The following is a 27758-nucleotide window of genomic DNA, read 5'->3' as shown; positions in this document are numbered from 1 at the left end:
CAGTAATTGCTTTGTAATATTAATTCTCTTGTTTTACTAGCTACAGCCATTTCCACAAGAAAACAAGACATGAATATACGTACAAAATCAATCCACCCTATGATCAAGTTATTCAAGTTGCATTATAAATACATCATACTTTGTCAGTGAGCGTTCTATATATTCATTTCGATTGTTTGGTAAAAGATTTAAACATATCATCAAATGAACTATACAATACAGTCCTATACTAGTAACCAATATACATTATATTTTAGACAAAAGATAACTACAACAGAATTATAAGATCAGATGGAAATCTAGAGTACAGTCATTATTACAGATAATGAGCAGGCAAACAGGTGTTCACATGGTCCCATACTTGACCTTTTCTTTGCCATGAATGGGTGTGGTCTACAAAATTTACCTCATTACTTGAAAAACCAAAGGCTTTACAGAAATTACATTACAATTCTCATATCGAAGCACACAAGAAAGCGGAAATACTTCCAACATTAACAGATGAAGAAGGTATCATTACACACAGCTTGCACGTACACGCCAATAAAGTGACGCGATACCGCTAACAACGCAAACAATGCACCGTTGCTGCAAATTGTTTAGGAAGAGTCGTAAAATTCATTGGACTTAATGAGCGCCCGGTATTCACCCCTCTGTTTGGATTGATGGCATAGACCGGTACTTCAACCAAACCAAAATCCAATTGAGTCCCTTGGTGGCGTTGCCACATCAAACGTGCCCGGGGTGACCTATGACACTTTCAACTTGAACGTCGGAGTACTGTCCCGTTCCTTAAAATAGGCGGAGATGCGATCAAAGTCAACGAACAGTAATTGTGTGTCTCCAGATAGCCGCTGTATGAGAGGTTTGCCGCCAATTAAACACCATAACGGTACCTTTTGAGAGGTCGGCCCATAGACGGTCGAGTAGGAAACGCGCCACTGGAGTAACAAAGACAAAATCAATAAAGCCGACAAAAGAATTACTCATGACTTATCAGGGTCCTGTCACAACATGGAGACACTTTTTTCCCTCAAAAAGAACAAAAATGCACTAACATAGTATTACATGAATTACACAAGCAAAGAAAAAAAAAAACACACCTGAAACACATAACATCACACGGACTTGTACTTCAGTGTTCACATTTCACATTACACGAAGTGGAGTGTTTCTCGAATTAATGGAATTAAATCACTTCCTTTTTTAACACACTGAAATGGGGAAAATATTGTGTTTATTCCATTCTTCATTATCACAAAAGTACACAATTAAATATCGGATTATAAACAACAAAATATTGGCACTAAAAGAACAAAGAAGATGTATACTCGCTTGCATACTATTCAGCCCCTGCTTAGACACACAAACAAACACACGAAACTGGGAAATGTGACAATAATACACAGAGGTCAATGATACAAATTCAATATTTCATCAACTCTTTAAGAATGATACATTGTGAATGAACAACAATGTTTACCACGTTGATAATTTATTACATGTACAAGCAAACGCTTTTAAAATACTTTACAGTAGTAATCAAAAGAAACGCTCTGTTGTTAAAAAAAAAAACAAACAAACAAGCCACACAAAAAAACCCACAAAAAACTGCATGTCAAGACACTGTGGATGTAACTGATAACTAGTACATTATATTGTTGATTGGGATTTGCACAAACCATTGTGATGGACTCTTTCTATGCCATTTGAATTATTTGCTATACGATATACTCATAACAAAAGTTCGGTGATGTGAATGGTAAAAAGTAGCATTACTGATTTTTTTTTCATTTTATTGATGTTTGCAGGGCCAGCTATGATTTCTTTCGTTCCTTAGCAGACAATGAACGTGTTTCATTGTATGTAATACATTCCTACCCTTTGAAAAACGGGCTCGCTTCTCCTCATCGATCAGCCTTGTAATATTTATCAACATGCAGATTAAATGAACATTTTTTTTTTTTTTTTAATTCAAGTTCCATTTTCCACATTCCATATTCAGGTTTCATATTCCATTTGATTTCGGAGTAAAATATGTATAACACAACATTCAATTTTAGACATAATTTCACAAATGTATATAAAGGACATGTAATAAAATGATGTGTAAATATGAGGAACCTACTAAAAAACAATGCTTGTAGGATGTAGGTTCCAAAGAAATGATATAAGCGTTTAGTACAACATGCTAATTACGAAAGATGACGAAACACAAGCGAAAATCGGTATGTGTAGGGATGTTATAGTTATGTTATAGTTAGATGTTATAGGGATGGGTAAATTCAATCTTGTGTGTACTGTGTATGTGTGTGTGTGTGTGTGTGTGTGTGTGTGTGTATTGGTATGTATGTTAGTTTAGGTTCATAAAGCGAAGTGCATGTTAGCATTACAGGCACTGGACGGACTCAATCCTGCAATAAATTGGTATGAATTCATAATCTATTATAGTCGTACCCACATTCGTTCAACCGTTTTATTTTCCATGCATGCCATGATTGCTTCAAGCGAAGGTCGGACTCTGGATGCGATATGTTACAAATTGTTGTTGTTGTTGTTGTTGTTGTTGCTGTTGTTGTTGTTGTGTTTGTTTTTTTTGTTTTTTTTTTTGGGGGGGGGTTATCATAATTCTAAAAAGAAGAAGAAGAAGAAGAAATGTTGTTAGCTGCACTGATGAGGACAGGTTCTTCACGGCCTGGCACAAGTTGATCACAGAACCGTTCGCAAACTGTAAAAGAAAAAACAACTATCATGCCTGTCTCAAATAACCCAAACGATCAGCGTTAACAGCATGATGGAGCTGTCTTGACAGAGGTGTAGATTACCAATCAGTCAGTGTAAAAAGTTATCGTATTGTACAATACCTTTGAGAAGGTTTCTACGTTAAAGACATTGAGAAAATCAATACAGTCAAAATGTTGCATAGGGCACATTCACGTGTACCGAATTACAGTTTTGAAAAAATATTATAGCTTTCGGGGATCTCCTAATCTTTAAAAATATAATTATTGTGTGTATATGTGTAATATTTGGGAAGCTATTCCATAATCCTGGGGCAGAAAGCCCGAAGCTGCGTTAAATGCATAGGCCCGTACTACAGGGTGCACGTCACGAGACCGACACTCACGAGTCATACAGCCCACAAGTTATACAGCTCACAAGTCATACAGCCCACGAGTCATACAGCTCACAAGTCATACAGCCCACCAGTTATACAGCCCACGAGTTCGACACTGAGTAAATAAAGCCCACGAGTTCTACATCAAGTAAAATAAGCCCAGGAGTTATACGGCTCACGAGACCGACACTACGCACAAAAGGCTCATGAGACCGACAGTAAGCAAACAAAGCCCACGAGACCGACACTACACTTAAAAGGTCCACGAGACCGACGCTACGCATACAAGGCTCACGAGACCGACATTACGCAAAAGAGGTTCACGAGACCGACCCTAAAGCAAAGAAGGCCCACGAGACCGACACAGTGAACCGACAGGATGAACAGCGCCACCTATCGACCAATAAATTGTATAGGATATCCTGATACCTGTAATAGCATAGGAAGATATGAGAGATGGAAAAGAAGAGTTGCCATCTCCGGCAGGGTGTTAGCCCATCAGTTGCCCCTCCCCCCCCCCCCCCCCCCCCCCCAAAAAAAAAAAAAAATGATCAGGATCTTTAATTGTGTTTGCATGGGTGTGTGTTTGTGAAAAAAAAAATGAACAAAGTACAGTAAAAGTGTGTAACAGATCTTTCTACTATAAACCTGCGAGGGTGTTGATTTAGTATTAATTAAAAATAAAAGATAACGTAATCGTCTATTAAGGTAGCGTTAGGGATTCGGAAAAAACCAGATGCATCCATGAACAGCTAATGTATTTCACGATAAAATGTACTGTTCGGAAGAGAATAACACAAGCCACAAAATTGAGGTGAATCCCTGCGACATACATCATAGTTACAGAGAAAATTACAAATAGATCTTACTGCAAAACGTCAAAGCAGGAGGGTAGAATATCTAAAATAGAATAAGTAACTAGTGAATCGGGAAAGAGAAGAGGTAAAATTTATATCCTGTCCATTTTCTAGCTAAAAACTGGTAAAGCCTATTAAAAATAGCACGATGGCATTACCAATGCTCTAAATTAATCCATACATCGTTATTGTCCTCTTTTAAATTCATTTGTGTTTTTGTCTCTTTTTTTTTGGGGGGGGGGAGCGGGGGCATGAAGAATACAATTCAATTTGTCTACTTAATAACAATGTCGCTCCCTGACACACTTGCCCCCCCCCCCCCCCCTCCCCAGAAGTATGTAGAAATACATATTTGATGACCTTCATAATTATGTAGATGGTCACCATCTTTCAATTGATAGCGTTACGAAATTACACCCGCCAATATGTTATTTTTCCGTTCATGGAACACCCTGTACAGGTGATTGACATGTAGATGGCGCTGTTTATCCTGTCGATCTCGTGGGCCTTCTTTGCCTACTGTCGGTCTCGTGGGCTTTCTTTGCTTAGTGTCGGTCTCGTGAGCCTTTTTAGCTTATTGTCGGTCTCGTTGGCCTTTTTTGCCTACTGTCGGTCTCGTGGGCTTTCTTTGCTTATATAGTGTCGGTCTCCTGAGCCTTTATTACTTAGTGTCGGTCTCGTGGGCTATGTTTGCTTAGTGTCGGTCTCATGAGCCGTATGACTCATGGACCTATTATTGATGTCGGTCTCGTGGACCGTATGACTCGTGGGTGTCGGTCTCGTGGGATGCCCCCGTACTACATACAAGTCCATCTGTGATGATCCTAATTTTGGATCTGCATAGGGCACATTCACGTGTACTGAATTACAGTTTTGAAAAATTTTTTATAGCTTTCGGAGATCTCCTAATCTTTTTTTTTAAATATAATCATTGTGTATATATGTATAATATTTGGGAAGCTATTCCATAATCCAGGGGCAGAATGTCCGAAGCTGCATTAAAATAATGTATGAGAAATTTAAGGTACTACATACAAGTCCATCTGTGATGATCCTAATTTTCTCATTGGCTCGTATTTCCCAAGGATCTCTGAGAGATACGGCGGAGCAAATCCATGTGAACATTATAGTCATGATAGTAGGGTATACGCATACAGATCTTAAATGCACAGGTGATAAATGCACAGGTGATAGAACCAACGCAAGGCTGTTAAAACGGGTGCCATTCATTTATGTTTTTAGTCATTGCCACAAGCCTTGAAACCGAGTTTTGAATAGCCTGAGTTTTCTGGAGTTGGATAGCTGGTAAGACATTAAGAGATAATTACAATAATTGATAACACACACACACACACACACACACACACACACACACACACACACACACACACACACACACACACACACACACACACACACACACACACACACACACACACACACACACACACACACACACACACACAATGTTTATACAAACTTTTCAGTGGTTTCTTTATCAATGCAAGATTATGTATGACTGGCGCTGCACAGTCCGCTGCGTGAGGCGCCTGGTTTTAGAAGACACTATAGGTTCCACTCTTCTAAATACACATGAACTTCCTATTTCCGCAAATCAATCTACACCTGATTTAAGATAGAAAGTAGTAAGACAGGTTAATCATATTTAAAGTACAGTAAAATAAGACGACAATACTGCGACAGATAAAATAAGAGAGAGTGGATAAGAATAATGAAAGCATTTCCTGGTGACAATTCATCAAGTTAAATGTGACAAGGTAAATTATCTCACCTAAGACACTCTATGCTGTGTGTTCGGTTTTGTGTTTTACTCTTAACCTGTTCGTTCTGAGATTGATATGATAACATCAAATGCATCATTTGATTTGTGATATCACACCCGGTCTATAGTGCCTTAAAACCTGGTTGCTGCTCAGATATACATTTCATTATCAAAATATGAAAACACATCTTCATTACAAACTGAAATTGCTTACAACATGTAACAACAGTATAGGTAACATTTCAATACATCAGTTAAGAAGTTCAGTCCTTGCGTGAATATTCAAAATTTATTTTGTTTTTGTCTATTTCTTCTACTTTTCGAACAATAAATTCTTGGTAATGAATATTCACAATGAGTGTAGACAGTGACAGAGCAAATCAAACGGTGACGTTACTACAAGGTTGGTTTTAACCGTTCATTCATGCACCAAAGTTAACCTAAATCTAACATTACTCTGCAATGTTTGTTTTCATATCCTTAACCCTAAAAAGGCCGGGGGGGGGGGGGGGGGGTTTGAATCAACCCCCCTCGACATTTTTCGCGACTATTCCGCCGCGTAAAATTTTTGGACCGCGCCGTTCGCTGACTTTTTAAAGGACAAGTTCACCTTCATAAACATAAGGATTGAGAGAATGTAGCAATATTAGTAGAACACATCATTGAAAGTTTGAGGAAAATCGGACAATCCGTTCAAAAGTTATGAATTTTTGAAGTTTTTGTGCAGTAACCGCTGGATGAGAAGACTACTGCAGTGTGTGAAAAACTTAGATGTCACATGCGTACAACAATATAAGGAAAATATAAAGAGAATTTCACAAAATTTCATCTTATGAAAAAAAAGTACACATTCCCCCGACTCGTTACCGACTGGATGTTATGGGTAATATTATTCCCCCTGCCTTTAGAAAGAGGCAAGTCAAGTGCTCTTTTATTATGCGAAAAAAGTGAAAATATGTTGAATTTTCTTTATATTTTCTTTATACTGTTGTACGCATATGACTCACAAGCTGTAGTAGTCTCCTCAGCCAGCGGTTCCAACACAAAAATTTTAAAAATTCATAACTTTTGCATCGATTGTCCAATTTTCCTCAAACTTTCACTGATGTGTTCTACTAATTTTGTTGCATTCTCTCAATCCTTATGTTTATGAAGGTGAACTTGTCCCTTTAATTTCAAGTCTCGCACGTCTTTGACACCATTTTCGCGAAAATCGCGCATACTGTTACGACGCTGCATGACCTTTTATACATGCCTGTCAGACCGAAAATGGCTCAAAAACGTGATTTTGTGTATAAAGTCTATGCAAATGGAGTTTTCTCTCACCTTATTCATAAAGATGTGATTATTTTCACTTTCATAGGCTGAAATCAATTAATTTTTAGCATAATTATGCTTGAAAAAGGTTCCGTCATAAATTTTGCGGAAAAAAATGATAAAACAAAATGTCGAAAAACAAAGAAATACATAAGAAATTCATAAAACAATAAAATACATAAGAAATTAAGTTTTGATACCAGATTTTTTTTTCAAGTACATTGTTAGGAATGCTGCAAAGGATGTTATCACCAAAAAATTGGATTCTAGGAGCTTTACTTTTTGATTTAGAGCAAAATGTATGATTTTATGCATTAGCATAATCAATTAATATAATGAAAATTTCCATTTCTTTTTGTATAGTGTGGTAAATTACGCCACAGGTAATGCATGTGCCAATTTTCATGGTGATTGTGCTATCGACGGCCGAGATTTCGGGGGGGGGGGGGGGGTTGAATCAACTCCCCCTTGGCTATAATGTACAGAACACCCCAAAAAGCCCGGCCTGGTTAGGGTTGATATGCCATAGACAATGAACTAATCAATGTAATTTATCGTTACTATACCTTTACCTTTTAAAGGACAAGTTCACCTTCATGTACATGTGGATTGAGTGAATGCAACAATATTAGTAGAACACATCAGTGAAAGTTTGAGAAAAATCTGACAATCCGTTCAAAAGTTATGAATTTTTAAAGTAATTACTGCTGGATGAGACCACAGTGTGTGATGTCACATGCGTTCAACGATATAATGAAAATAAAAAGAGAATTTCACAAAATTTTACTTTTTAAATAAAGTGCATATTTCTTGGACTTTTTACTGCTGATGTATGTTAAGGATAATATTATTCCCCTTGCCTTCTGAAAGAGAGAAGTCGAGTGTTCTTTTGTTATGCAAGAAAAGTGAAAATAAGGTGAATTTTCTTTATACTTTCTTTATACCGTTGTACTCATGTGACATCACAAGCTATAGTAGTCTTCTCATCCAGCCATGACTGAGCAGAAACTTTAAAAATTCATAACTTTGTCGGATTTTCCTCAAACTATGCTCACTGATGCATGTTCTACTAATATTGCTGCATTCACTCAACCCACGTCATGTCTATGAAGGTGAACTTGTCCTTTAAGTGTTAGCTTTGGCACCAAAGAAAACCAAAATGTAACGTTATTATAGCCTATATATCATGTTTGTCTTTCAGCTTACAAAACATGGAATTCTTGTCTTTTTTGCTTATTAAATCTTATAATTCTAATCAAGATATAGTGACGGCCTTATAGATAACGATTCATACCAACAAACTGAGGACTTGAAAAATACTCTAAATTTGTATGCGCGAGTAATGAGTCTTTTACCCTACTACCCCAAGTTAATCTAAATGTAAGGTTACTGCAAAGTTAGAGTTTGGTTAGCTCTGACACTGTCTGGTGCGTAATTTCATGACTGAAAGACCAATTCACATTCGTAACGTTATATTTCAGACAACTTTGGAACTTCAACGTCGTATATCAAAGTTAGAGTTGTCTGAAATATAACGTTACGAATGTGAATTGGTCTTTCAGTCATGAACTTACGCACCAGACAGTGTCAGAGCTAACCAAACTCTAACTTTGATATACGACGTTGGTCTTTTACCCGTTCATTTAAGGGCTAAAGTTAACCTACATGTTGCGTTACTGCAATGTTTGCCTTTTAACTATAACCAGAGAACAAAAGCTAACCAGTATAGCCTACTGCTTGACTATATAAAGCATTGGTGCTATAAAACTATTAAAAAAAACTATCAAAATATAACATACATACAACGTTGGTTTTGTAAACAATAGGCAGTGCAGAGCTTACGAAACTGTAACGTTGCTGCAACGCTAACCAAACTGTACCCTACTACCCCAAGTTAACCTAAATGTAAGGTTACTGCAACGGCACATTTGGACTGCATCATTCGCAAGCACCAATTCTAAGCTTACCATCATTCATGTGTATGTTACTATAACGTTAGTGTTTTGATTTTTACCAGAAGCTCTAAAGTTAACCAAAATATAACATTTCTACGATGCTGGTCTTTTAACCAGACAGTTCCAGAGCTATCCAAATTTTAACGCTCCTCCAACGTTGGTCCTTTACCCGTTTTTAAAGCACCAAAATCAAACTAAAATTAGTATACGTTACTGCAACCTCTACCCTTCGACTAATAATTATACGTTAGTTTCGCAGCTAACCAGAAGATAACATTACAAGAACGTTGTGAGATCAACGGTAACCCAAACAACCATTTCAAACGTTGGAATAACGTGTACCTGCTATGTGGGAAGAACGTCACTCTAATGTGGGAGAGGTGCGGTGACGGCGAGGCGGGGCGGCGGCAATCAATGACTTTTTTTAACGTATTGATTATGTACAACTAATCCTTTGTCTCTACCCTAAAACTCTACTAACTAAACAGCTTGCTAAAAATCACTTATTATAATCGTGATTGTTGTTAGTAATCTGCTAACATGCATTTCTGAACTTGGCTCAGTGATTGACGCAGTTTGTTGTGATGCTCTATACTCAGTACCCTTTTTGCCTCTTCTGCAGACTGAAAAATCTGTCTTTAGAGGGCGCTATTAAATGTGAATCTTGGCCTCACGCTCCTTTTCCGGGCTCCTATAGAAACCTGTGTTAAATGCAGCATATTCCATAAATCATAAAAAATCGATCGAATCATAGAATTTTAAAAAATTGAAGCAGATGAAGGGAAATTTTCTCTGCTTTCAAGCAAACAACATATTCTGGGATGTTTTTCAGCTCTAAAAAAAGTTGAGAGCCTCCATACGAGACTAGTCATCCAGTCACTCTCAAAAACGATAAAAATAGCAAATTACCTCATATATCAATAAAAATTCATGAAAATACAAAAAACCCTGATTTATTCAACTTCTTCATAGCCTGCAGAAGCTCCTGTCCGCAAGCGATGTCAAACACTGCCAAAGATGGCAATTTTCCACTTGACTGATTTTTAATGATTTTTTGGTAAAAAATAACATCAAGTAGGCAATGCGCGAGTTGAATTAGGAGCGTGAGGCCTTTTATGCACACGATGCATCTTACTATCATTTATTTTTCTTCAAGATTTTCAAGAACACCTTTTTTTAATTCGTATCTTTTTATTACTACTTCCAAGGGGCAATAGGGAATTTTCATTTCATAAACAAGTAACTTAAGATTAATTTAATTCATTGTTCAATGCACTTCGTTTCTCTTGTTTCGCGATCTTTTTTTTTTTTTTCTTCAGAGGTATAAGCTTCTCACTAAATTGAATCGGTCATGATTAGTGTGCCACCTCGCGTCAAGACTTACAACTGCAATAAAGTATTTAAATTCTCTCTATGAGTGACATTTTATGCAATTCAAATTTGAAGTTGAAGTGGAATTTCGTACCATGAGACAGATAGATGAAAAAGAATCGCCAAAGTTTCATGACACTCTGACATAAATTAAGAAGCTTGTGGAGGTTTTAGGTTCACTGCGATATCAAGAAACAGGGACAGGGGTACTATAGCAACCACAAAATAATAATAAATTCATGATTATGTTGAAATAATCCCACAATAATAACTTTAAGGGAGATGGTTTAATGCAGTCGCTAAAACAGATATAATGTTCATGACATTTTTGCGGGCCAGTTTATGGAGCAGCTATGGGTTTATAACAACATTAGCTAACTTGCCTTTGTAGGTGATTGTAACTTTTAGTATACTCAGGTATACTCAGTATCTGTAAAATATATGTACAACATTGAAATGCTCTCATTTTACTATCTTTATTCCGATTTCAATGAAATTTCGATAGTCTGTTTATTTCATATAAAACCTATTGATCTTGTCACTAATATTATGTCAATGTCATCTTGAACGCTAGGGGCCATTACATTTCATGCATATTTTGATATGAGAGATTAGATAAAACATTTTCCTTTATTAAGCATCACACACCACTGGATATGTTTATAAAACTTTAAAATGCATTGTTATAATTCTGGTGTTCAATTCATTGTTTTGTCCCTTGAGTGCGAATTAAAACTGAAAAGCGAACAAAAGCCAGTTTATAGGGCTACACCGTTACAGACTTCGACCCTACGGAAGTGCTTTAGGAAATCTACTTTAAAAATCCGTGTAGTTTACCTACGACCTACGTATTTCATAAAACAGACTATATGTAATAATTTTTCATCCACACAATGCTCAGCATGGTTTTGTTCTCGATACATGAACAGTGTATGTATGTATACCTACTTTTGTCATTCAGCCATGTTCAAGTGCCACAAAAATTGTCGAAAATTCTTATAAATGCGTGTATAATTCCAGTCGATAGACACACACTTAGGCCCTACACACTTCTAATATCTCTATCGGGATTTTTAAAAAAAAAACCCAAAACAAAACAAAACAGAAACAAAACAAATAAACTCGTCTAATTCGGCATTTTTTTCCCTTTCATTTCCCCTCAAAGCCCAGGGAAAATAAATGGTAGGGATCTCCAGAGCCGCTCATGATCAGAATGATGACCACTTTTATGTTGCGCAGTCTGCCATCGACCACTGACCTCAAGCGCTACCACTTACCTACACCAACCGTCAGTGCAGGTGCATTACCGTACGCGCACCGTACCTACGGTGGACGAAACTAGGAGATAGCTATATTTAACATAAACAGGCAGTGCATCAACGCATGCGTACCAGCATGCCTGTTTGTGGCCTGTTCTTGTAGCAATTTAAAAAATATAAATAATAACTTCATGCATCAATAAATATATATTCTAATATATTTGTATTATTTAAATGATTTTCAGATAATTTTTATATTTTTAAATATATATTTTAACTTACTAAAATCACTTTAGCTGAAAGTGCCTGAAAGTTCCCATAACAACAGCAACGCCTGTCAGCCAGCCCATCGTGGAAATTTGTGACAAGACTACCAATTTTATACTCTTTTATAGATTTGTGACAATAATACAGATCATATGAGTACGCCAGTAGCCTAAATGTACGTTTGAGCCAACATGTAGCTTAAAATGTAATAAGGGAACTTGAGGTAAGTAACATTTTGTGTATATTATATCCTGTGATTAGGAGTGCCTCACCTCACTCACTAACCTACTGCACAGCAGTCTGCAGTTCGATCATCGCCTTTCCACAGTCACAGACAGTTTGCACAGCGTGACGCACACCACTTGCTGCCGCCGCGGATGCCGAGTGTTTTGTTACGCGTTTAGAATGTTAGAAAAACCTTGTAAGGTTCCAGTAGATATCCTTACACTTATGTAGATATCCTTTTACTCATGATTAATGTTTACACTAGACTAGACTGTATTATCTTTTGTATCTTTGTGTCGACTGTCGTTATGTTGTTAGATTCTAATCTACAAGAATTGCTATTCAAAAGTACAAATTGTAGTCTAGCCTTGGCTCTGGCACTGCTGTAGACCTATTATGACCTATGTCATGTCATAGCCTATGACCTGTGATATCTTATGTAAGTTAGACCTAACGTTAGACTAGTTCTAACGTTAGATATTCTATTTCTAACGTTCTTTTGGGGTTTTTTTGGCATGATTGCAATTAGATAGATGCTCTAGAAAGTCTAACGTCAGTTAGACTACCATTAGTATTAAGTCGCCACTACACTAGATCATCTACCTAAAGTCGCCAGACATTGATTCACATTGCATGTAAGACTAGATTCCTAACGCGTGCCGCAATCAGAGATCAGCTGGGCCAACAGATTTTCATCGCTCTCAAAAGACATTCCTAATTCACTTTTTTCCTCCATAAAAACACAAATAATTGTAATCCAAATGTATTTTACCATATGTAACACTAACAGGCAACAAAACTATTTTCAATGCGAGAATGTTTTTGATTTCGAATGGATTTCAGGTGGCAGATTAACAGTTTTTCAAACGCGATCATGCACAATGCTTGACCGAAAGATCGGTCTGTATCTGGTCCGTCGGGGAATGTTCCGCGAAGACTGCGTCTGGCTTCATGGATTCCCTCCGTATACAGACCGAAGTCAATGATTGCGGCTCCTGTGTGGAGCAGTCGCGCACAGATCAAACGTTACGATAAAGCAAATTTCAGACAGTTTTTTTAACATTCAAACAAGTTTGACATGACATGACACATTATGCAGCAATATTTGGGATAAATTTCTCACATTGTGCAATCGAAATACTCACATAAACTCGGTTATAACGCAGAAATTTTATCTATATCGCAACATCGCCGTTCGCAAGCAGTAAGTCGCCATTTTGAATCTGTAAGCCAATCACATGCGAGGTACGTGTTTTAGTAAAATAAACACGTAGAAACTACCTCGCGTGTGATTGGCTAATAGTTTCATAGTGTGTGTTTCTGCAGTGTAGTCTGTGTTTTACGTTGAAATTTCTACTGAAATGTTGGATTATTCATTAATCTGGTGAGTGAAATGTATTCTTAAAAAGCTAATTTCACTATACAAGCTTAAATTTGCCGACCTAGGGCCGTGAATTAGACACAATCGAGAAGGGTGAGGTACCTCACCCAATTTTCCATAGAGACAGTGGTTAATAACATCCACACAGCAATGGGTACTGATACCTTCCGTCTGTCTACGGAGGACAGCGTTAATGGCAAAAGTATAAAACAGTCCTCCGGACAGACGGATCTTTCTGTCTAGCACAATGCATCCTACATTGTCATTGAAGTGTGTGTTTAACACACGCGCTAAGAATATGTGGCGTGCTATGGACTGCGAACTAATTCAGTGCCTAGCGTTAGTTTGCCAACCCGGGAGTGCATAGGAAATACACACAAGTGGCGACTATACGGTAATTGACGTTAGAGTCTATATATGCCAATATTGTTCTTTTCTGATTTAGCGTCAATTCAATTTCAATTCAATTTCAATTTATTTTCACAAACCATTCACATGTAATACAAACCCCTTGTAGGGACGCGTACATTGTTTTGTATAATTACAAAACTGAACCAGGTTGATGTTTTACATGGAATGTTGTGTGGGACCTGGCGACCTTTAACAAGCACAGCTTGTTAAACAAGGTCCCCAAAAATTTACATGCAGATGAGTGGAAATGATGTATAATGTATTGCAAAATAAATAAAGGGCTGAGGTGAGAAACAAAAACAAGAGGGAGGTGGGGAAGGAAGAGAAGAAAAATAAAAATGGAGAGAGTCATGACATATGGTACAAGTATGCGTAAATACATTGGTTATTAATTAAAGGTCATATTATCATCAATCAACATATTGAAAGATGCAAGGAGGTGTTTTTGAAATCTTTGCATGAATACAGATAAGCTGGGGCAGATTTAACATCAATTGGCAAATTGTTCCAAAGCTTAGGACCAGAATAAATAACAGTGTTTTGTGCAAAGGTGGTGCGTGTACGTGTACAAGGTATATGGAATAAGTTTTGCCGACGAGTAGGCCTAGAGTAATTATGAACAAGACTGTTTTTCTTATATAAATCAGAAGGGGCAGTAGGACATTCATTCACGTAGGTTTGAAACATCAAGCATCCAAGATGAACAAATCATACAATGTATATTATTTTCAGTGATTTTTTTCTCAAAAATTATATTTGAAGTGTGTGAGCAGAAGTCCAAATCACATATCACTGGTTTGGTGGTATTAGTAACTACATGTATACACAGCCCTGTCGCTGTCGCATGGCATCTGGTCCGGCTAGTTGGGTAGTTGTCTAGTTCTACATTATGTAGTTTGCCAATGCATCGAAAGATTGAAGACAGCATTTGCTTAATTGATGAGGTACAGTTAAACTCGCATAAGTCGATCTTCTCGGGACTGAGCAAAACACATCGACATAGGCGATTTTCGACTTGTGCGTAAGTCGAAAAAAATTGACTTACAGTTACACCACATTACACATACATTATGTATTAATATGTATGTATGTTGTCTACTCCTGGAGCCGAGAGCTGGAGAGGTGTGCCCAAAGAGGTGTACCGCAGCACGGGTCGCCCGGCAGGGCCGCGGCTAACTTTGCATCGACAGTGCATTAGTATTGGCACAGGTCTGATTACTTTACACCCTTGTTAAACCTTGGGGAAGTGAATATGAACGATATTTGAGCAGTGATTGATTCCAGTTTACCATACCGTGGCTTGAAATGTGTGTAGAGGTGTAATTCTGATTTGCCCGTGCCCGTAACTTCCCCCTACTTTCCGCTTTGAAAGCTCGGCAGCTTCATCTATACCACTCCACTGCACAGCGCAGACTGCAAACATACACAGACTATACACAGCCCAGTCGCTGTACGGACGTAGCGCGACAGGGCTGTACCAGCGGACCTCCAAATACGAAGAGAGTTCGACGATCGCATGCGATCGCTTTGAATTTTGATACTTTTGATCATTTTTTTGTCACCTGTCTGGTCGGGCTAGGTCTTATGTAAACAAAAACTGGCGTCTTGTGATTTTGACAGTGATTTATTACACAATAAAATCTTATTCGACTTAGGCACAGTGAATTTAATGGTTTTTCCGTGAAAGTGTTCTTGGAATTGTACATAAAATTCAGAATGTGAAAGTACTCCAACTTTGTTTTGTGAAACCAGAAACATTTGCGACATGAAACTTTTTTAAAGGAGTCAATGCCATGGCCTTTTTCAGGGCATGAAACTTTTGCAAATTTCCACTGGCATTCAATGCATTGGGTAGATAAAACCTTTGATGTGCATTTTTATTTTTACTTTTGCAAATCTTTGCTCCTTGTGAAATTTGACAAAAGTTTCATGTTGTGTATTATGTGTATTGTTTGGCATGCATTCTACAAGTACAAATATTATCACAATGGGACATTTGGTTATACTAACAATGTGTCCTGTGTGCATGGGTGTTATGAACTTTGCAAAATTTTTAAAGGTGATAAAAGTTGTCAGAAAATAATATGACATGCTTTATGTGAGCTCTGCTGACAACATTGATCATTTAAAAGCAAACCAGAAACCAACAATTACAAGTTTGTGAATTTCACATTTTCTTTTTTTATCTGTGCAGTGTACCTTCTAGAGCATATTGAGGGCATATATGTGTAATTGAATATCACTCAACATCAGCTGTGACGTCTGCTTAGGTGGAGATATCTGACAAGCAGTCTTCGTCAAGATGGCTGCTCCATTGCCAGCCATTCACAACATGAGGGGCCACTCCCCGATCCTTGACCCAGTTATTCAGCACCGAATACCCAGTCCACCCAACAAAGTGAGACCAGCAGAACTCCACAATAAGCAAAAATATAGGTTGCCGGGCAGGAGAGACCGGGATCTTTCACTCAAGCATGGGTCTGCCAAGAACAAGAGTCCACAACTGAGCAAACAAGAAGCACAAAAGTAAGTCAATGCATGGGAAGCTTTTGCCATGCCTTAGAACTATTACCTGGGTAACACTAAGTCAATAACAGCACCAGAAGCACTATATTTAAAACAATTTAATCTCACTTTGAGTACCAGTAGTCTTCTATTCCTCTGCAGCTTTCAATTGCTAGTCACTGATGCAATGTAAACTTAAATTACTTGAAATCAGTGTCTGGAAATCACTGAAAAGGCATCTTTTATAAGTGTAGATATTTCTATTGCCTTGAAAGAGAGGCTGTAGGATTTAAAGGTTTCAAACTATTTGGGAGCCTCTTTAAACAAATGGAATTTCTCTAATGATATCATTACATGCTCTCTTCAGCTACGAGTATATGTGTATTTTGAGACGAAGAATGTTTCAAGGGTGGCAAGATACTTTGCCACATTTTTCATGCTATGTTCAGGTCCCAGATGAGTATGATATTTCTTGAATTGGTATTCTCCATCTTCAGGAGAATAGTCTGTTATTTCCCACCTTGGAAACGATATACATTTTGTACAGCGTATTTGCATTATGGGGGCAATGTTTTTGTGAGCTGTTAATTTTGCAAATATCAGATGGTCAACAATACTAGAAACACAGCAAAATACTGTAAAACGAGGAATGTTCGCGTGCATTTTAATTTCGCGAGCAACAAGATTCGCGAAATTAAAATGCACGCGAAAGTTCTTGTCTACACTATATGCATTGAATGCCAGTGGCAGTTCGCGAAAATTTCATGCCGCAAAAAAGGCCGTCGGCTCCAATTCGCGAAAAATTCATGCCGCGAATATATCATGTTTTAGAGTATACAACATATTGTAAAGGAAGAATAGCTAGTGTATTGTTGATGCTAGCGATTGATTAGTGTAGTAAACATACAGAAATTTAACTACCAGCCATCTGCACTGGACTAATCTTGTATAGGTCATCCTGAAAATATGATTCGTATACTTATCGTATTATGAAAAGTATTCAAAGGATTAGGTATTTGTATCTTAAGGCCAACTTCTTGTGTATCCCTTCACACATTCCCAGGTACCGCAACACCTTCTTCCACAATCTGTGCCTGGAGGTTCTGCAGGGGGGTTTCCATCGCTCCTTCTCCGAGATCTTTGCCCTGGTGAAGCACCAGCAGAAGATTGTGGAGGATGCTGGGGCGGACTCCTTGCTCCAGGACAGGACCCTGCTGGCAGACCAGCACGAGAAGCTCAGGCAGATGAAGACACACCTCACTGCTGCAGAGCTTGCCCTCAGGCATGGTGTGTTGATTACTCATGTCCCTATAGCCTATGTATAGCACCGAGTGTTGAAAAGCATTAAAATGCACTCACCCTGAAATAGCTTGGTTTGTGCTTTTATTGTATGTTCATATATTTATGTATAGTCTGCTGAATGTAAAAAAAAGATACTTTCATTTACATTGTGGTTGTGTGTCATCATAGTTATATGAACATACACTATACACTTTACACAGATGCATAGTTCTCAGTTATGACAAAGAAACAGTGCTGTCATTATGTAGTTTGCCCCTTGCAAAATAATTCAAGATGAACAAAAGAGGGAGAACCTGCAATATAAACCACATGCTATTGCTTACAATCAGTGTATATGAAAACCTAAGTAATGCCACTGTTTTTGTAGTTGTGTATTCTACTTTGTGATAGACTGTGTGGTGATGTATATTTGAAAAGAAGATAAAACTAAAGTTATGTCTACTCTACCCTCTTTGTATTCTCACTTATAAGAGTCAACATTTCACAGAAAATCGAGTGTGTTAAGTTGTGAATGATGGAATGAGTATACCACATGTACATTTTGTATAATGTATTTGCTTGGTAGTGGTATGTATCTATGCAATGAAGACTTCATGCATGTCTACCTCACAGACGATATGGCCAAAGTGTATGAAGAGAGGGAAAAACTTGCCAAGTACTTCTTGGACTGGAATGACCTTTGGCTGGCTGACCACTTCTTTCAGTCCTGCCTGGAGACAGCTACAAAGATTGCAGATGGTGGGGATCGGAAGGAGGCTGAAGCTCACTGCTATATTGGTCTTGGCTATGAGAGGAGAAGTAAGTCCATCGTACATTGTGAGGTTTTGCGTTTGTAACAGTGTCATGTAGAGCTGTAATATTGAGGTAAATCTAATCTAGGTGCACAAGATGGGTCACATCCTTGGAGAATGTTTGTGTAAGACTACAGTGATGGGAGAGATCATGACAAAACATCAAGTCTAGCGACAATTTGTCAGTGTGTAAGTTTACAATAGTTGGAGGGCTCCAATGATTGCACATACAGTAAAATCAGTCAAACCAAATCTGGTACTACTGATGCATGAAACAATTTCTAGTACGTGCAATAACTTGTCAAACTTTCTCTTTCAAAAAAAAAAAGAAGTCTTAAGACTACTATATGTGTTAGAATTTAAATCAAACAAGCTATAAAGAGGAATTCTCTGTGTACATTTTATCCTCTAGGAGAATTAACTGCAGCAGCCAACCACTTTGAAGCATTCTACACACTGACTGATGCCAAGGAGTGGATGACATCAGATAATACTTCTCTGCACTCAGTTGCATGCGAGCACCTGCGACGCCTGTACACTGCCATGGCGGAGACATTCCACAGAGGAACAGACACAGACTTCCAGGAAGCCATCAACTTCTTGCTCAAAGCATTTGAGATGGCCAAAGAGAGTGAGTAAACAGATTTACAAGCAGTTAACGTTACCATTTATCATACCATAACAATGCTTCGTATTATACCACAAATAAAGATTCTATACAGATTTTTACAGTTAGCAACACCTGTTTGTAAAAAGAAGAAGAAGTAGTTAATGGCAAGAATTTTTAATGTATTGTCTAACTGTTCTCCACCATTTTTGGTCTTCCTTGGTCCTTGATGTGCAGGCCAAGATGGTCGCAAAGAGGGGGAGGCTAGCTACCGTCTTGGACTGGCATATGAACAGAGTGGAGACTGCGACACTGCCCTGATGGTAAGTACATTGTCTGTGTGGCTTCATAAAATTGGTCGCTCAGTCACTGAACCATGCTCTGTAATTGATGCCAGAAATACATTGTTTGTTTGTTTGTTTGTTTGTTTGTTTGTTTGTTTGCTTGCTTTCAATGGAGATACAGGCAACCTCCAAATAATCAACAATCTGATGTGTATGATAGATAGTTGATCATAATCTTAGTGCACAACTATTGCCATCACTTAACTTTGCTCATGCTTTGGACTCCAGCAGCAGTAAAGCATTTTAAAAAGTTTGATGGATCAGAAGCATTTCATTGTGGGTGACTGAATGTCATAGCAGCAGGTGTAATATTCATTTCATAAGAAATGAAATGCACACTTTCTATCAGAATGCTCACAAACTGAAGAGGTCATATTCTGTCCCTGGTGCTCCATTCTGGAATCATCTGGATGAAGACTTACAAGAGTTGCGCTCCTGCTGGGACTTGTATTACTGCGATTAAGCAATAAGCCTTGCTACCTTTGAGCTTTTTGTGGATATATGAGAAACATTTTATAGCATGTCTGAGATGTGATGTAGACTGAAGTGAAGGTGAATTATTACACACCATGCAAAAGTATGCTGTGACTCATAGTATCTCTAATGCTTTATTTCCAGTATCTTCAAGGCTACCTCGATATCTGCAAAAGGTACAAAGACCAACAAGGCATTGGACAGGCCTGCGAAGCAATTGCAAAATCGTATGAAAAGTAAGTAAACCCACACTCTTGTCTTTAATATGTATGATCTTTACACACAGGGCATCATGATTATTAAGCATCTTGTCATTTTTGACCTCTGTTGCAGGGGAAGGCCTTTTCTTTGGAAGTAATGTGAGCCTCATATGTTACTGTGTGTTGGCATTATGCACTATTGTGAGGGATCATGCTGCTGCTTTTGGCAGGTGCTAAATCACAATGTCCTGTTATATTAAAATTACATCATAGGCATGGTCAGACTGGCAAAATATCGAGACGTTTAAGATCGCGAAGTCTTCGCGATCTTTTGTCGTGCGGTCACACTGGCAGTCAAACTTCTCGATTTTTGGATCGAGAAGTTGGATCATCAGTGCGCGCGCGCAAGAAAGAAGAAACAGCGTGCCTTCTGATGGCTAGTGATTGTGACGTAACAATCCACGCCTGTACATGACAATGGCCTCGCGCTTCGGAGACACTGTCCGCAAGCATGTGGTGGACTGGTCACGTGACAAAGATCATGAAGTTTCAGTTTTTCGCAGTCACACTGGCAAAAGATCGAGAAGTTTGGAGGGGGTGGGGGAAAAATCCCTAGTTGATGTGGGAAGTTTCGCGGGAAGTTTGTGGTCACACTGGCAAAATTTAAAGATCTTAAAGATCGCGATCTTAAAGTTCTCGATGTTTTGCCAATTTGACCGCGCCTCATGTTAAATGATTTACATAAATACTGGTAAGTGACTGATCATAATGCAATCACATGACTAATGCAGTGGGAATCAGAATTGTTATATCGCGAGCAGTGATACTATGTCAGGTAATACAATTTCAGAATTTGACTCAATGCCAGCCTGGCTAGATTAAAATGATGTGGTAAGAAATATTGCCCTGTCTATCATTTTAAGTCAACTTATGACAGTCCCTTGGGAGTTTTGATTTCCCCTCAAGACAATTTTTTTCCCTCAGCGATGCGCACTTAGGGAAAATATAACTCCTGCAGAGACTTCGAATATCAAATCACACCTCACACCAAAGGCAATATCTGTATGATATTCATCATTTCAAGCATTTTACAAAGATCATGTTTGAGCACTGTAGTAACGGTGGTAAATTGTAGATAAAACATGTATCATTCTAGTAGGAATTCTCAATGGAAGATAGTTTGCTACCTTGCACTTGTTAAGAAGTATTTGTAGCAATGTTTATACAAATACAATGTTGTCCACTGAGAGTATGCAAGTACTATATGGCTGCAGCCTAATCTTCACAAATATTCAGTACAGTTCATGCACCCTAGGTCCTGTTTATATAGGCCAAGAGAAAATCTGTTGAAGGAGTGAATTTCTGGTGATTAAGCACTTATAATCCGTACATTGACATTATCTGTAAATCAAGCGAAGAGTTATCTATTTCCTTTGTTCTTAATGTATTATCCATCATAGGCAAGGCAAGCGGGATGAAGCTGTTACATATCTAGAGATGTTCGTGGAGATTGCTGAGAACAGTGGAGAAGAGAAGTCAATGAGTCAAGCATGTCGTTGTCTGGGTGCCATCTACAACTCTTTGGTGAGTCGCCATTCTTGTCTGTGCCTCATCTTCGCCTTTCTTTTGCTCGTAAACTCTTCTTGTTGGCCTTTAATGTCCAATTGCTGTTTGATCTGTCAGTAATGATACAACCAGAATTCAGGGATTTGGATAAGGGTATTGGTCGACGCTACATTAGGTCTGGGTTGACCTCGAAGTTCAGGGTTGATCCAGGATAAGGCATTAGGATATAGTGTGAGGTTTATAGTTTGGTCAGTGGACTTCTAACAAAAATCATCTGGGGAATCAGGAGAAAGAGAAAAAAAAAAGATCTTGATAGGATAGATGTGGCAATATCTTTTTTCTCATGAGGAACATACTTTTCACCTGCTAACTGTCTATTTAGAACACCTTTCCCCCCTACTCCTTTTCTCCTCTTCCTCTGTATTTTGCACCTTTCTCCTCCATTTTCTTTCCTTCTCTCTCATTTCTCCTGTGTCCACCTCTTTCCATTCAGATTCTCTATTTTTGTTCTTTTGCATTTGTTCTTTTCTTTTCCTTTGTCTTTCACAAGCTGGTCATTTTTTGTATTTGTGTTATATAATTCTATGTCATGTACCTTTTTGTTTCATCCTACTTCATCTCCTCCCTTCCTTTGTATTTTCTGTCTCCCTCAGGTATTCTTTTATGTGTATCAGACCTACAGTTTAGCTGTTTTCCATTTGTCTGTCTCCCCGCCTTTTTGTTCGTCTTTTCCTTATCTTGCATTTACCACATGATCGGTGTCTATAATAAATGTATAAATATTTGAATTACCTTGAAACACTGAAGAAATGAAGCATTGTGCTAGGTTCAAGATTTGTGACGGTCATACATGGGATCTCTATGTAGATGCAAGAGAAAGTGACCCTTATGGTGATAAAGTTGCATGGTCATGTACAATCAGTTTGCCTGCCAGTCATCTCAAACTCCTCAGGGCATCATCATTATTTATGTTCTTACTCCCTCTCAGGGTGAATACGAAAAGGCTTCACACTTCTTTGGCAAGGCCTACACAATTGCCCGCACCATGGGAGATGCTGAGATCATCGAGGAATCAAGAACACAGTTTGGTATTGCTGCTGCGCACAAGGCATTAACAGCATTTGTCTCCCTTGTTGAGAACCCTTCACGGAGAGTCATGTCACACCTCATGAACTGGAAAGATGTCAGGAATGACGCTTTTGTCGTCGCAGAATCAGAAGGTAAGGAAAGCAGTTGCTTAAGGTGTATTAAAGGAAACCGAAACCCATGGAGAATTGTGGATTTAGTGAAAGCAACAACATTAGTAGAACACATCAGTGAAAGTTTGAGGAAAATCGGACAATTGAAATCATGAAAATTACACATTCCATCAACTTGATACTGACATATGTTGAGGGTAGCAATTATTCCCCCTGCTTTCTGAAAGCAGTTAGTCAAGTGCTCTTTCATTATGCTAGAAAAGTGGATTTTTGTGGAATTCCCTTTATATTTTCTTTATATTTTTGTCCACACATGAAGTCATAACCTGTAGTAGTCTCCTCATCCAGCGGTTCCAACACCAAAACTTAAAAAATTCATAACTTTTGCATCGATTGTCTGATTTTCCTCAAACTTTCAATGATGTGTTCTACTAATGTTGCTGCTTTCACTCAATCCCCCTTTCTCTTTGGGTTTCGGTTTCCTTTAAATAAGAACCATGTCAGTGTCTTGGAGCAAATACACCAACATTATTCTGCTGTATTTAGAAACATATTGAGATTTATATGGCAATCACATCAGACACAAGCGACTTGTGTACAGTCCTGCGGCACAAGACTTCCATGATAATGTGTGAATATGACTTTCATATGTACTGTATATGGGCAGGTGTAAAAAAAAAATGCCCTGTGGGTAGTAATGATGTGATATATTGTTTTAGAGAGCTGTATTTGCTTTACTTGTTGCATGTACAGTTGGCAGCAAAATTATTCAACCCCTCTCTTGCATTTTGGACACTCTGGCACAATGAATTACATTATAACTGCAGATTATTACTAAATCATACAAGTGGTGATCAGATAGTTTGTTACAAGTAAATAACAGATCAGTATAATAGCCTTTGATTTGCATATAGTTACAAACTTTGATCATTCATGTATAAAGAGATAAGGTCCAGTGAGCACTTTTATGGTCATTTTCAGTCCTTTCGGTGATCACTGAAGCGTAACGTGAAATGCTTTGTTGAACATGGTTTGTTCACTCAATGTTTTGATAGGTGACACTATATGACTGAATATGATGTAGGATTCTTAATATTTCAATTGGTATTTTTCATTGTACAAAAATATTTGAATGAACTAATTTCTAGTGAAAGTTGCCACCATAGAGTTTGTACAAAGGTTTATAGCCATATGATATTAATAAGTCAAAGTTTAAGTCATGTCAAAATGAATATAACCCATTGAAATGCTAAGAGTTGTGTATAGAATGGCAAGATATAATTTAAAATTCCATAAAAACAAAAGAAATTAATCGTGATCATCAGACCATAACACGTCATGCTTCAGTGATCACAGAAAGATCTGAAATGACTATAATGTGCTCACTAGACTGTATCTCTTCATGCATGAATGATCAAAGTTTCTAACTATATGCAAATCAAAGACTATTGATCAGGTAATTATTTGTAATAAACTATCTGTTCACCACTTGTATATGATTTAGTAATTGTAATGTTATTTAATTTGCCATAGTGTCCATAATGCAAGGGGGTTGAATAATTCTGCTGCCAACTGTATGTCATGTAGATCAAAGGTTCTCACATTTCGTATTGTTAAATGAGTCAATAAAGATTATTATGAAGATTACAGCCAGTGTCAGTAAATAGCAAATTTAATTCCTCAAACATATTAAAGGCAGCAGGTATGACGAGGAACTAACACCAGCATTAGTTAATAACAAATTGAACGCCTTGGACATGGGCCAACTGGAATGACAAGGAACTGTGTCAATAATGCTAATTTTACAACTGTGACAAGGAAATTTAGGTAATTTGCTGACACAACCCAAATAATGTATAAATGGAGATGCGGGCTCTCTTTGACAGAAACTGCAACCTGTTCCTCATGTAGGACTGCTCCATAATAAAAGTCCCCGTATGGTCATATTTTCAACAGATGGCAAACACTGATGTGTCTCTGGAAGCATTCACCATTTCACCATCAAACCAAATGGATCCACTGTCAAGGAACTACACTGTTCTACAAAGTGGACCCCCTGGAGGAGGAGCACAACGTATAATGTATTGCCGTCCAGCTTGTATAAGTCTCTATCGGATAGATGTACATAGGACTATTTACAACGTGTACAGTTAGAAAAATGTACAGACTGTAAATATCAGTATTTTTTTCGGTGGAATCTATCGATATCAAAGTGATCAGACATTATTATCATTGTTATGATTATTATTTTTTTTTCATCTATAAGGGTTCGGGTCCATACCAAAGCAAGAACAATCCATGTTCTTTTACAGGTATTTACGTTCTGTCAGCTATGCATATCCTTGGTGACCAAGGTAATAATATACCGTACCAAAGTGTCATCAAAGAAAATTAGTTCATAAGAAACAGGCATTTACAGTTCATTTTTATGTATGAATGTATGCGACTGAGGACAGCCTTACATATAAAGTAGTGCCACAGTTGTTGCCACAGTCATCTTAGTGGACTTAAGTTGAAAACCTGCAACAGAATAGATTAACCAGGTATTTACTTCAACTGTCAGGTATTTTTGTCTCAGTGGGTGCATTCAAGCGATATCCCAAAATGTTCCATACCATGCCATACCTGAGCCAGGGGAGCGCTCGAATGATCCCAAAGTGTACCGTACATCACTGAGCCAAAAATAGACCACTTGCTAATATACTTCAAAAGCGTACCGTACTGCACCAGAAGTTGGCATGAGAAGTTGATTCTCTTTGTTAGGGACACCTGTATGTAGTGTAGGTAGGCGAGGTGAATGAGTTGGTTGCTTCAAAATGTGTGAACCCTCTGATTTGAGTCTAAAATAACTCGTGAGGTATCATGCTATCTCCACAGAGCACTTGAACGCTCCCAGTCAGGCATGGTATGGTATAGTATGATACGGTATGGTTTGGTTTGGTTGGGTTCGCTTTTGAGTGCTCTAACGCAGCCTAGATTCCTTGTGTTGTGCCATGTGGTGCTCCCTGTATCAATGGTTGTGAATCACTGGATCAAATTAGCACCATGTTGTAGATCGTGTAATGCATTATGCATTTACAAGCACTTGTATGAGTAAGGATGGATGACATGGATGGCTTTGTGTAGTGGATATGAGATATCCTTCACTTGGATAGGATATTTATAGGGTTCAAGGAATTCAGTAACTCTTGTGGTCACTTATGAGGATTAAACTTTGCTGTGCTGTCCTGTGTTTACACCCCTGGGTAACCAGACAGGTTTGTTTTGGATGTCATACATTCTGATTTCCATTAAACAAACTTGATTTTAGCCAGAGTGTTCTACTGTGTGGTGCAACAAAGCTCAAGTTAGAATTGCTCTGACAGGAATTCCTGATGACCTCAAGATCTACGTTGGGGTGGGTGTCTCATCCACTCCTCCATACATCAGTTGTAAAGTATATGCACTCTTTATGTGATAAAAAAAGCACAGACATGAACATTTACTTGGTAATTTTCATGAGGCTAATGAAAGATTTGCAATGCTGTGGTCAATGCCCAAAACATGTCCAAAAAAAAAAAAAATTCTGACACAAATTGATGGTCCTCTTAGCTAAACAGCTTTTGTCTGACTTTAGACTTTGCAAAGGCATAGAGAGCATCTTCTTGTCCAACAAGGCCACCGACTGTGAAGTTGTCTAAATATCTTTTTTTATGTGATATCCGTGTATCAAGATGAAAAGAAAGGGTAAGATAAGGGCTTCATGTTACACATAGGTCTGTTCTCATAGCAGTTTGCATTTCCTGTGTAATGGCATCCACTGAAGGATCACTTTTTAAAATGAAAATAGTGTTGTAATATACAGCCTGTGATTGTACATCTTGGTTGTAATTGTCAATAAAAGATATCACAGTGATGAACAAGTTATTTGTGTTTTGCATTCCCATTCCACGCCTTTTTGCTACAGGTTCACTACAGTCATGCCGTATGGAACCAGTGGGTACTGTAGATAGTTGATTACCTTCCTTACTTATCCTCAGGTCAAGTTTGCAATAGAGTTGGCCCTCATTGCAAAGGATTTGAATGATTTCATCATACAATTCATACAATCACAGCTTAAGTTATGACAAAAGTTGAGCACTGTAGAAACAAATAAATCTCATGTTTCAGTGATACATGTAATGGAAATGTTTCATATACAGGCAACTCCCAGTATGAAGTCCTCAAGACTGCCAGTTTCCAGCAATACAAATGTAGATGATAAATTTTGGGCCCTGAATTTTTTCTTTGTTGAAACAAGATTTTTGTTATAACCTTGATTTGTTATGACGGAAGTGCACTGTACAATAGTGTGTGTGTGTGTGTGTGTGTGTGTGTGTGTGTGTGTGTGTGTGTGTGTGTGTGTGTGTGTGTGTGTGTGTGTGTGTGTGTGTGTGTGCGTGTGTGTGTATATATATTCAAGATTCAAGATTCAAATTTATTTTCTCTTCCATCAAATAAACAAAGAAATTATATACATTGCATACATACAGGATATTTGTAATAATTGCAGAATGTGATTTGACAAAGTACATATGAAAATGAGAAGCAGATGAAGAAAAAAACACAATTATATCTTTGTGATTACATACATAAAGCGTGTAATACAAGTCTAATAAAGCGTGTAATACAAGTCAACTGATGATGAGAATGGAAGTGGAGGGTCCCACTAAGAAGCAGAGCTTGTACTATATGGGACCCTCAGAAAAAAAAAAAGACAGCAATATAAAACAAAATGAAACCAACCAATGTCAACTGACATCAAAATAATTGGGAAGGGAAAAAGAAAGAAGGAAAGAAAAAAAAAT

The 27758-nt window shown here is 37.9% G+C and overlaps 1 protein-coding gene across 1 annotated transcript; it reads left to right on the top strand.

Moving 5' to 3' along the window:
- The first annotated feature begins 12014 nt into the window (after positions 1-12014).
- LOC139712509 (tetratricopeptide repeat protein 29-like) lies at positions 12015-26834 on the top strand. The gene is made up of 10 exons (XM_071624324.1): positions 12015-12150; positions 16139-16470; positions 17513-17736; positions 18364-18549; positions 18955-19173; positions 19387-19472; positions 20112-20203; positions 21628-21751; positions 22722-22953; positions 24889-26834. Exons 2-10 carry the CDS (start codon positions 16247-16249, stop codon positions 24900-24902), a joined length of 1401 nt encoding a protein of 466 aa, XP_071480425.1. The 5' UTR covers positions 12015-12150; positions 16139-16246; the 3' UTR covers positions 24903-26834.
- Positions 26835-27758: the final 924 nt, after the last annotated feature.

This window comes from Diadema antillarum, unplaced genomic scaffold (assembly GCF_040938485.1).
Source record: "Diadema antillarum isolate AM-2024a unplaced genomic scaffold, OU_Dant_1.0 seq00001815_RagTag, whole genome shotgun sequence".
NCBI classification, from domain to species: Eukaryota; Metazoa; Echinodermata; class Echinoidea; order Diadematoida; family Diadematidae; genus Diadema; species Diadema antillarum.
This window is presented reverse-complemented; position numbering and strand designations above follow the sequence as displayed.